This window comes from Phocoena sinus, chromosome 14 (genome assembly GCF_008692025.1).
Source record: "Phocoena sinus isolate mPhoSin1 chromosome 14, mPhoSin1.pri, whole genome shotgun sequence".
NCBI lineage: Eukaryota > Metazoa > Chordata > Mammalia > Artiodactyla > Phocoenidae > Phocoena > Phocoena sinus.
The window spans coordinates 74,191,722-74,201,803 of NC_045776.1; the positions used below are offsets into that span (position 1 = coordinate 74,191,722).

At 42.9% G+C, this 10,082-nt stretch overlaps 1 protein-coding gene across 3 annotated transcripts in view; it reads left to right on the forward strand.

Annotated features, from left to right (window-relative positions):
• PTPN11 (protein tyrosine phosphatase non-receptor type 11) overlaps positions 1–5,551 on the forward strand; it is a 77,189-nt gene extending 71,638 nt beyond the window's left edge. For all 3 annotated transcript variants that reach the window (XM_032654360.1, XM_032654361.1, XM_032654362.1), the window contains 2 exons: positions 725–827; positions 1,536–5,551. In XM_032654360.1, the coding sequence (XP_032510251.1) occupies positions 725–794 (70 nt within the window). In that variant the 3' untranslated portion in view covers positions 795–827; positions 1,536–5,551. The remainder of the gene's footprint in view (positions 1–724; positions 828–1,535) is intronic.
• The last annotated feature ends 4,531 nt before the right edge of the window (positions 5,552–10,082 follow it).

Genomic DNA, 10,082 nt, shown 5'->3' on the forward strand with positions numbered 1-10,082 from the left:
TTCCCTGGTGGCGCAGTGGTTGAGAGTCTGCCTGCCAATGCAGGGGACACGGGTTCGTGCCCCGGTCCGGGAAGATCCTACGTGCCACGGAGCGGCTAGGCCCGTGAGCCATGGCCGCTGAGCCTGCACGTCCAGAGCCTGTGCTCCACAACGGGAGAGGCCACAGCAGTGAGAGGCCCGCGTACCGCAAAAAAAAAAAAAAAAAAAACCAGAGTCTGGGCTCTGATGTATTGCCCCTCCACCCTGGGGCCCTAAACTGCCAGTCGGCTTCATGTTCACCTTCATGTCGCGGGATTGGGGGCTGAATGGATCTGTAGTCCCTGCCTAACCGTTCCTACACTTTGCCTTTACATTGCTCTGGCCCATTCAGATCCTTCTGCCCACAGTGAATACCATTCTTTTCTCTATGCACATGTCTCACCTTCCTTCAAGGTCTAACCCAATGCCTCATCATACAGGCCTGCCTCGCTCCACCCTCCTGGAAAACAACTCTCCTTCCGCCAAACCCCGGGAGCACAGGGACTTGAGGCTCTTACTTCAGAATTATTTTGCTGTGTGTTTCTGTCCGATATCCTCTCCTGTAATGTCAGCTCCTGGGGGTAGGAGCTATGTCTGCGCCGCATACGGTCCCCAGAGAATAGAGTATGTGCCTTATAACTATCATGTAAGGTTAAGCAGTATGTCTGCATTTTTATTAGTGTTGTCTTCCTTTTCTTCTTTTCAGAATGAGAGAAGATAATGCTAGAGTCTATGAAAATGTGGGTCTGATGCAGCAGCAGAAAAGTTTCAGATGAGAAGACCCGCCAAGACTTCAAGCACAGAAATAGGTATTTCAACAGAAGTGCTCTACTGGTTAATTGTTTATATCATTTGTGGCATTTTGAAGCAGGCAAATAATTTGTGACTGTTTTAACAAAGTGAACCACAATTGAATTTTAAAACCCAGCCTCTTTTTTCTTCTGCCTGTATTTCTTTTTCCAAGCTGGATTCATTAAATATTGAAATCAAATACAGAATTAATTCTGTGAAGGGCAGGGTTAGCACTTACAGAAAAATGGTTGATACTGGTGATGAAGAGCAGATATCATCATTCCTGCAATTTTTATTAAAGTAGGTTAACCCACGCTGTGCTGGGAGATGATCTGGAGGGATCTAGGGACTGTGGGGACATGGCACTGGATGGTCAGAATCAGGATGCCTGAGTTTTCACCCCAGTGGGCCTCTGACTGGCTGGCTGTATGACACAGGGCACTGGACTTCCTGGGCCTCTGACTGGCTCAACTCCACATCCCTTCCAGCTCTGATGCTGGGAATTCGTCTCCCTTGTACGTCTCCTTCCTTCCAATTACCTTTTTAGACAGGGACCCAATTGTGTGATGTATGTTTAAAAGGTAAGTTTTTAGCATTTCACGTCGAAATTCCTATTTCAATGTATAGTGTATTTAAAAGGTCTAAATCTACTTTAAAATGGTTTACTGCCTTGCCAAACTTTTAGATGTATGCTCCTTAAAAATTCTAACTTATTTCTTTGCCAGATGTGGACTTTCCCCCTCTCCCTGAAAAGATCAAGAACAGATGCAAGAAAGTTTACATGAAGAATGAATTTGAATTTGGAAGGCTTGCATTGTGGTTGACTACCTTTTGATAAGCAAAATTTGAAACCATTTAAAGACCACTGTATTCTAACTCAACAATACCTGATTTCCAATTACTCATGTCCTCAGATAAGAAGAAATCATCTCTATGATGTAGACAGTGTTATATTTTATGGAATTTTATTTTAAATTGAGGAAGCAGTTAAATTGTGCTCTATATTTTCCAGATGATGGTGATTCAAATTCTAGTTATTGTCATTTTTTCTTTTGATAACCTCAACAAACTTAGTTTCCCCCCTGCTTTGTGGGGAATGATAGGGCACTTGTAAGAGGAAAAATGATTGGGGATAATTAAGTAACAACACCCTATAGAAGTGAGAACAATTTCATTTATCATCACTTATCCAGTAGTGGATAATGCCTTTTGATGGCCTCTTATTTTGGCTAAATAATAATTAAGCCAGTGCTCCCAGACTGTCTCCCCTTGCATTGCCATTGAAAAATCATGGGGGCGGAAATCATGGGAACTTAGGATAAAAGGCATGGTTTCTTCTTAGCAGTTGACCAATTACCATTCAACCTGTTGACTGAGAAACTCGTGGTGGGAAAACGTTTGTCATCTTTTCTTTTCATTTGAGTAATTGTATTTAGGAAAAAAATGCATCTATGGATAACCAGTTTTGGGTTATCACTTGTTGCTGACAAACCACCTGAAAACTGAGTGGCTTTAAACAACAACTGGCTTTTCCCCATCTCTTCAAACTGGGCTGGGCTCAGCTGAGCGGTTCCTCTCCTTGTCTTGCTGGTGTCACTCGTGGTTGGCAGGATGGCTGGGCCTCTCCATCTGCATGCGGTCCTCAGGTCTCACCTTCTCCACGTGGCCTCGCCCACAGGGTAGCTGGACCACATTTATGGCAGCTCAGAGGTCCCAAGGGTATAAAGCAGTAGTGGCCAGGTTTAAGACTTAAACCCAGAACTGTCACAGCATCACTTCTACTGCCTTCTATTGATTAAAACCAGTCCCAGGCCGAGCTCCGATTTGGGAAGAGGAGACTGCACGAGGGCATGAAGTGGAGGTGAGGTTCCTTGGAGGCCCCCAGTGTAACAGACCGTCAGAACCAGTGCCATGGAAAAACAGCTAAAAAAAGAGGTTAGCAAAAGTAGAAGCTGCTAGTGACCTTGGGAAGCTGAAGCTGGTTATGATAGCTGCTGTAAGCTGGAAGTCAGGCAGAAACAGAGGGCCTTCAGCGAGCTTCCTGAACCAGTTCTGCTGGCTCTTAGCATATGTTCTAAACCATTGCTTTGGGAAACTGGTCTCTTAAGGTTGGGTGTGTTCAGGAGGGCAGAGCATTTGAAAGCAGAGCCGCTTCATTGCCCTGGCTGCTGCAGAGGGAGGTGAATGGGGTGCTTTCTTCACGCCCCTGGCTTCAGTTGGGCCCCACACCCATGCACGCAGTCAAGGCTGCAGTGCGGAGGGGCAGTTCTCATGAGGCCACTAGTCAGATTGAATTAGCAGTAGCTCATTTTTGTTTTAACCAAGCAGTAGGATTTGCTAATGTTCTACCTGAAGTGCCTTCTCCAAAGACATCCCTCTTTGCCCTGTGTGTTGAATCATCATTCAATGAGTGTATTTCAATGGAAGCATCATTGGTGGACTTTGTAAAGATAATAAAATGCCACGGCAGCTTTGCCGTTGTCATGATCTCCTTAATCGAATTCTTCTTGCTTTGTCTCCAGAAAAGGAAGGACTAGATCCAACCCTGTTAGTAGCTCCTTTCTGAGGTCTTTACCTCCTTTGAAACCCTGAGGTTGTTTGGGGAGAGCCTGGCTGCCATTTTCACAGAAAAAATTACATTGACTTCTCCCCCCACCTCCCCTCCCCCCCATCCATTGAACTTAGAATTGTTGAAGGTAATTACCTTCTAAGAGGAATGTAAATGACTGCTGTCTTCTTGTCAAGCCTGTAAAGAAAGAGATTCCAGTTCAGGACTTGCAACAAGGATCTTGAATCCTGTTATTTGTATTGCATTGTCACATTGAATGGTCCTCGTTTTTGCGATAACGTTTTGACTCTGGACTTTGGGGGCAAGGTCTTTCACCAGCATACAAGGATTTGATTGTACAACATATCTGCTGCATTAACGTCTCTGCCTGTAGCTTAAGATCAGTTGTTTTTGCACTTGGAAACACCTGATCCTGGCCAGCTTCGTTTGTAATAGGACATTGATTTCATTTAGATTTCCCTCCACGAAGTCAGCACCTATTATGTGGTGTAAGCTGATGCCAAGACAAGATTAATAGTCCCTAGGTTGCCTAGGTTTGTCGTGTGTTTGGTAAAGGTGAGTGCAGGTTCTCCGGTAAGATTACATGGGATGGATTCACGTGGAGGGGCTGTGAAGATGGGGGAGGGGGAGGTGAGCTCGAGGTGCGGGTATAAAAAAAACAGTGGAAATGGAAGTTCCAAAGAGGTGGTTTCTGAGGAAGTCAGAGGGCCTGGGACCACAGCAGTCAGTAATAGTTGAATCAGGTTACCTGGAAAATAGGTGTGATAGCTACACGTCTGCAGTCTGCTTCTGGGTTGCTGGTAGACATTAAATTTGCACAATATTCCCATAGCTGGCTAAGTATTTTAAAATTACAAGCATAGGATTTTATATTTGGGGTGAAGAAATTATCTGGCATGTGGTATTGGGGTTTTTTTAAAAAAGCCAAATTTCAGAGTCTTAATAGCCTGTTTTTTTTTTAAAAAAACAAAACAAAACAAAAAGACACCTTGTATCCAGTGTGTGGCCCTCCTGAAAATTCTGGTCATCTCGCCCTTTGAAATCGGTGACTTTACAAATGTGGCTAAATGGGGATGAGAAAATACATGTACTACTTTCTTGGTGTTCGTGCATTCTTTACGTAGCCCAGTTGCTTTGGAACAGCCAAGAAAATCATCAAGATTATCTTGAAGGGTTATTAAGGGGTTACTAGGGTTTTTAAGAACTAATATAATGTCCTGGGTTATTTCTAGTTCAGAGGAATGTGGAAAAAGGTATGCAATTGTGAAGTGTTCTGTTGTAGCTTGTTAATCCGTAAGGGAAACTTAGACTGTAGACGTAAGTACAAACCCAGTGCAGTTTTTGTTTTCTGTATGTTGTTGGCGGAATAAAGTTTTACATCGTAAGCACATGGCCTCCCTGATTTCAATATGCCTTTATTAGGATCTGTATTAGCCCTTAATTTTGTTAAAATCTTTTTTCCTCTTCCTTTGAAAAATAAGTTCCAAAATATAGTTTATTATATCTTCCATCCTTAAAAAGTTTGTTCCTTTTTTACTATGGGCAGTTCACATAAGGCAAAAATATTAAACAGTTGGTTTTAGTGTGTTATATAACTTTGCTGTATATCAAACTAATTTTTACAAGTTTTCATCCTAAACCTCAAATCATGTAATTAATAATTTGCCTGTTTATTTATGACCTAGTTGTGATTCTTTTATTAATAAAAGCTAATGGAAAAGGATCCTTTATTAAGTCGATGACTAGATCTACAGTTAATTTTCCTGCAGTATATGAAGTATTGTACCAGAGTATTAAAAGATATGTAATATTTTATTGATAAATCTCTCCTTTAAAAGGAATACGTTTTAGGATGTCATCATTTTGATGTGAATCATGTAAATGTTGATAATATGCACTGTTTATTATACATTAGTGTTTCAAGAGATTCACTTAATTGCCTTTTTGCCCACGTATATTATGTAGTCTATTTGCAATTGTTTTTAAAAAAATGACATTAAAAGAATAGTTTATGTAGAGAAACATTAGTGGATGTTAATTGTCTCCTCACCTGTATTTATGGGTGTTAGTTCAACTGCTTTGCTAGTTGCAAAGCCGTATTATCAGAGTAAAAGTGTATTTGTAAACTGTATGGGAACTAAAAATTAGGAATAAAACCATTTTCGTATATTATGGTATTTGTCATTTACTTCATCTGAAATGTCCAGGAAAAACTGGGATTACAGGTCCCTCAACCTCTTATACTAGCCAAATGCTGACATTTTGCAGCTCTTATCTAGAAGGGAACCTGGAATTCAGAATGAATGAATCAGTTCCTCAAGCATTTGAGTGCCTATTTTATGAGTAGCTTTGGGAGACAGGGAATTTTATTTGGAAGAACTTATGAGTAAATAGCGAGTAAAAAGTATGTCTGTATAATGTATACAGGACATGATTAGACTTCCCTGGTGGTCCAGTGGTTAAGACTCCACGCTCCCAATGCAGGGGGCCCACGTTAGATCCCTGGTCAGGGAACTAGATCCCGCATGCCACAACTAAGAGCCAACATGCCGCAACTAAAGATCCCACGTGCCACAACCAAGACCCGTAGCCAAATAAATAAATATTATATATAAAAAAAGAATCTGTGGGTGGTTTATGGACAAAGAAATTCATGTGTTGCTCAGACTTGTTGTCATGTCTCTACCTGGTAAGGCCATAGACCGTTTTGGGTACAAATTCTCTTCCATTCAGCAAAGATTAAATCCCCACTAGAAGCTAGGGACTGGGAAATGGATGAATAAAACAGTTATACAGGTAGTTATAATTCGATTAGAGTAAACAATAAGGGTTATTAACTGAAATTGATGGTTACATAGAGGAGTGAATTACAGGGAGTTAGGATTCAATGGTGAGGATCACTTAAGCTTATTCTTGACCAGTGGGGAACCTTATGTGTGTGTGTGTGTGTGTGTGTGTGTGTGTGTGTGTGTGTGTGTATAGAGAAAGAGGGAAACTGTCCTTTCATTTTCTTATGGGTTCAGTCAAGGCCAGTTTCTTTGGATCTCTTTTTAGAAATGAACATGCAAGGCAAATAGCTATTTCTCTATTCAGCTCTTGCTTCTCCATTCATCTCTGAACAAAGAATAACTCTCTCTGTCATGATCTATACCAGTGGCAGTTCTAGCACTCTTTTGGACACATTTTGCAAAAAAATATAGTACATATTTATGAGTGTCTTTATTCTCTATCCAGGCATCTACTTACAGCATTTTTAACCATTCAGTTCTTGATGAAATATAAATTCACTGTGTTGGATAATCTAGGCCAGTTTTGCAAGGACTTCCTAGTATAGAGTATAAATTATGGTTTGGAATGAGCCGTTTCATTCTGAATGTAATCATTATTGAGAAAACATTTTTCAAGGGAAATATCAAGTTCATGTCATAAGGCAAAGGATTTTTTTTCCTGCATTGTAAATGTTTTCATATACATTTACAAAGTCAATAAGGTTACATTGTAATTTAGTTTTACAATTAATGAATCATCCTTTATTAAGAAAGATAACATCTGTTCATTCAGGATTACCCTAGATAACTCAGGTGATCTAGGTCTTCCAAGTGATGGTATTTTTTTTTTTTTTTTTTTTTTGGCCACACCATGTGGCTTGAGGGATCTTAGTTCCCGGACCAGGGATCGAACCTGGGCCCTCGGCAGTGAAAGCGCAAAGTCCTAACCACTGGACCGCCAGGGAATTCCTGGTGATGGTATTTGAATGTGGCCTCATGATTCATGAGGTCTTGTGTGCTTGTCTTTACTTTGTTTAAAAAATTGTTTTAATTGTACAATATGGGCAACACAAAATCGGCCATTTAAACCACTCTTAAGTATACAGTGCAGGGAAGTCACGTTATTGTGCGACATTAAACCATGATCCGTTGCTAGAACCGTTTTCATCATCACAACTGAAATTCTGTACCCATTAACCAATATGTCTGCTTAAAAGAATTTCCCCCCCTCAGGCTTAAAGCTCTTCTGAACTTAAAAGTTGTCTGTATTTTTTTTGAGTAGGTAATACGTTCACTTAGAACAAAGTGTAAAAGGTTCAGAAGAGCATACAGTGGGAAATCTCGTCCACACCTGTCTCCCGTGAACAGTCTTTCTCATTATCCCCAAGGACCGAGAGCAACTTTGAACATATGCCTCACTGTAAGTGCTGGTTCCCAGGGTTTACATTTGTTACTTGGATGTAGAATGTTGAATTGTGCCCCAGTGAGGCTGACCCTAGTTATAGCCCTACCAGCTTCTTTCCTCACACCTTTATCAAACTACCTTTCAGACTTGAGCCCTCATCTGTCTGATAGGTGAACAAAGATAGTTCAGTGTAACTAAATTTGCATCTCTCTTAAGAAGGAGGCCAAGCATCTTTTCAAATGCTTTGTTTACGCTTTTCTGTGAACTCTTTAGGTCACTTGCCTTTTTTTTTCTTTCAAGTTCTGGGTCTGTCTTGTTTTGAGTTTAGGAATAAAGATACTTAATTCTCCATGACTGACTGACGACTGAAATTACTGAGTCACCAGGATCAATTTCTATAAACCGCTCTTTAGGTGCATATGGGATGCACCTGTCTGTGCATTTTTGTTTGGGCCTTGCTGTGATTGTCATTCTCAGTGGGGATGAGGGAGAGCGTTCTTGCCATCACCAGGATGCTAAAGCTCTATACCAGCTACCATGTGAGACTGGTCTTAATTATCTGGGCCAGTGAGTTGAGAATTACTTCAGATTTTCTTTCAGATTCAAAAGTGCCAAACAATAATGCATGCATGTATCCATTCAACCACTTTTTTTTTTTTTTTTTTTTTTTTTGGCTGCGTTGGGTCTTTGTTGCTTCACGCGGGCTTTCTCTAGTTGCAGCAAGAGGGGGCTACCCTTCCTTGCAGTGTGCAGGCGTCTCATTGCAGTGGCTTCTCTTGTTGTGGAGCATGGGCTCTAGGCGCACGGGCTTCAGTAGTCATGGCACATGAGCTCAGTAGTTGTGGTGCATGGGCTTAGTTGCTCCACGACATGTGAGATCTTCCTGGACCAGGGCTTGAACCCATGACCCCTGCATTGGCAGGCGGATTCTTTTTTTTTTTTTTTTTTTTGTGATATGCGGGCCTCTCACTGCTGTGGCCTCTCACGTTGCAGAGCACAGGCTCCGGATGCGCAGGCTCAGCGGCCATGGCTCACGGGCCCAGCCGCTCGGCGGCATGTGGGATCCTCCCGGACCGGGGCATGAACCCGTGTCCCCTGCATCGGCAGGCGGACTCTCAACCACTGCGCCACCAGGGAAGCCCCTCAACCACTTTTTAATGAGTACAGTGAGCCATTGACTAGGTGCTTGTGAGGAATACAAAACGAGTATCTGTCTTGATCCCTGTCTTAAAGAACTTGATGGCCCATTTAGGGAGAGGAGACACACACAGGCTGAATACAAGATGGAAAATGAAACAGCTGCGGATGAGCCCTGGATCAAGACTAAAAGAGTGAAAGGAAATGATGATAATACCCTTCATTTACTAAATGACAGTTAAATGTGCCAAACACTACCAGAGATGATTTCAAAACCTGCAAGGCAGGTATCCTCCCCCATCTGTTTTGCTCACAGCCATGTTCCCAGTGCCTAGCATGGTGCCTGGGTAGCTCAGTATTTGTAGGATGAATGGCTGATCCCTATTTTACAGATGAGTAAACTGAGGTTCAGGGACACGAACTGACTTATCTGAGGTCCCACGCATTAAGTGGGGAGCTAGGATTTGTTGAGTCCAGGTGGGTCTGACTCCAAAGTCCATGCCCCCTCCTTTTCACCACACTGTCCCCTGAGGAATCCCGGGAGAGACCGAGGGCTTCACACTTAGCTGGAGGTGGGACCCAGTGGAGCATTCCTGGAGGTATGGCGGGCAGGCAAAGCCACAGAACAGCAGAGCACATGGTTGGGGGCGGGGGAGGGGGAGGGCCTAACTTGGCTGGAGCCCATACCTGGAGGCCAGAATGGGAGGTAAGGTTGGGAAGGCAACCTGGGGCCTCGACCAAGAAGGGTGGCCTTTTTTGTTTTGGGCAGAAGATGGACAACTATTTTTTTTTAAACTGCTTTTTAAAAATTGAGATGTAATTCACATTCCATACAATTCACCCGTGTAAACTGTACCATTCAACAGTTTTTAGTATATTCACAGGTATATACAACCAGCCCCACAGTCAATTTTAGAACATTTACATCACCCCGAAAAGAAATGCTGTTCCCTTCAGGCGCCACTCCCCAGCGCCCCCCAGCCCTCTTATACTTAGGCAAAAACCCCCCAAAGCCTTTTTAATCAAAAATTTTGGGTTAAATCATAAGATTTCAGGGAGAACTTCCCCATCTGTCTTAGGTCAGGTTCTTGAGAAGTGGAGCCTGCAACAGGAACTCCTGGGCAAGTGATTTGCAGAAGAAACGCCCTCCGGAGAAGGGGAGAGAGGGAGGCAGGGGAGGGTGGGGAAAGCAGGACTTGGTCACAGGTGGAGGTAGCTTCACTCTGATTCCCTGGGGGCAGCTGTGAGCTCTGAGCAGTCATGCCCAGTGCCAGGGGAAGGCTGCACCTGCCCCTTTAAGATCTGGGCTGGCAGTCTCAGCATCTACTCCACGGGTGCAGGACCTGGCATGACCACCACCCTGTTATTTTGGCCAGAAACCTAGGGATCGTCC